Here is a 1,413-nt window from a genome sequence, read left to right as displayed (position 1 = left end):
TCAATGTAAATGTATTCAATAAAGGTATTGAAAAATAGTGCAAGGTGGCAATAGAATATGTCATAGATAACAGTCTGTTCTGAATTAAATGAATTATACTTTAATACTTGGTTTGAGGTCAGTAGAGGAGAGAACACTTCCAACCTGGTCACAAAAGGAAGTTCTGACAGAAAGCAGGAAGCTTGTGGGGTGAGAGCATCTATGCTGAAGATGCTGTTTTCTGATTTTCTAAAGAAATGGACTCCATATCATTTAACTTGTCCCTGAGGATCAGGACAGTCATCAACCAATATGTTAGTTTTCTAATTATAAAGTTCCTGATTTCCTCCCCTCCCTGCCCCAAACCCTATGCCACAGCATGATAGCTGTGCTGGAAAATGCTGTGGAGCTTTCTTGCTGTTCCCCATAAGTTCTTTGGCTTCAACCTTAGAAAGCGCCCTGGAGAGTGAAGCTTCCTGAGCTGTAGTCAGCAGAAAGGCTCTGCTAATACAGTGTTTTTCTGCCTCTGTGGGAAGATGACATTGCACATTCTTCACAGTGTCACTCTGAGATGGAGGACTTGCAAAGAGGCTTAGATTCCTGAAGGAGGAACAGCAAGCCTCCTGATTTACAGCACACATCTCCCTGTGGCTGTGATGGCTCTATCACTGCACATAGAGCCCCAGTGAAAGGGGCCTCAGTGGACAGAGCACTGGGTTGCCATGGAGGACCTCCGGGCTTCCAACAACTGCAGATTGATGATTTCACACCCTAGCATCTGGGCCTGCAAAAATGAAGGGGGTAGGCATCTCGGCTGTGATTGGTACCTTGAGATCTATTTAGGGATTTTTTTTTTTTGGATTGTCCATAATTCTATTTAGATAAAAAGCCTTGTCCATATTTAGTAGAAACGTATAATACGTGTATTTTAAATTTCTCTGTACCCACAAATGTAATCTTTGGTAGCTTGATCCTTCTTGTGAGTCTTAACATTTTCTCTCTCTTTTGAAGGTTGCTGGACATTGAAAGTGAAATGATCAAATTTGCCAGTTACTATGCTGGAACCGCTGTTGCAGTTCTTATCACAGGATATATTCAAGTTAGTAGCACCTATATTTACTTCTTTTTTAACCATCATGGGCTTTTTCTTTTTTTTTTTCATTTAAAAAGATGGTTTTATTTATTTTTTAGAGATAGAGGAAGGGAGAGGGAGAGAGAAAGAAATATTGATCTGTTACCTCCTGCACACTCCCTACTGGGGAGTCCACAACCCGGGCATGCGCCCTGACAGGGGAATCAAACCAGTGACCTCTGGTTCCTGGGTCAATGCTCAACCACTGAGCCACTTTGGCCATTTTACTTCTTGAGCAACATCTGGGTTCAAAGTCATTACAATGAAATGAAAAGTGTACTCCTTAACTTTTAAGTTACCCA

General features: G+C 41.5%; 1 protein-coding gene across 4 annotated transcripts in view; it reads left to right on the top strand.

The window, feature by feature from the left end:
* The window catches only part of ABCB11 (ATP-binding cassette, sub-family B (MDR/TAP), member 11), an 89,210-nt gene that overhangs the window by 24,411 nt on the left and 63,386 nt on the right, over positions 1-1,413 (top strand). For all 4 annotated transcript variants that reach the window (XM_005857544.2, XM_005857543.1, XM_014545490.1 and 1 more), the window contains one exon: positions 991-1,078. In XM_005857544.2, the coding sequence (XP_005857606.1) occupies positions 991-1,078 (88 nt within the window). The remainder of the gene's footprint in view (positions 1-990; positions 1,079-1,413) is intronic.

The sequence above is a fragment of the Myotis brandtii genome, unplaced genomic scaffold (genome assembly GCF_000412655.1).
Source record: "Myotis brandtii unplaced genomic scaffold, ASM41265v1 scaffold112, whole genome shotgun sequence".
In the NCBI taxonomy this organism is placed as follows: domain Eukaryota; kingdom Metazoa; phylum Chordata; class Mammalia; order Chiroptera; family Vespertilionidae; genus Myotis; species Myotis brandtii.
This window is presented reverse-complemented; position numbering and strand designations above follow the sequence as displayed.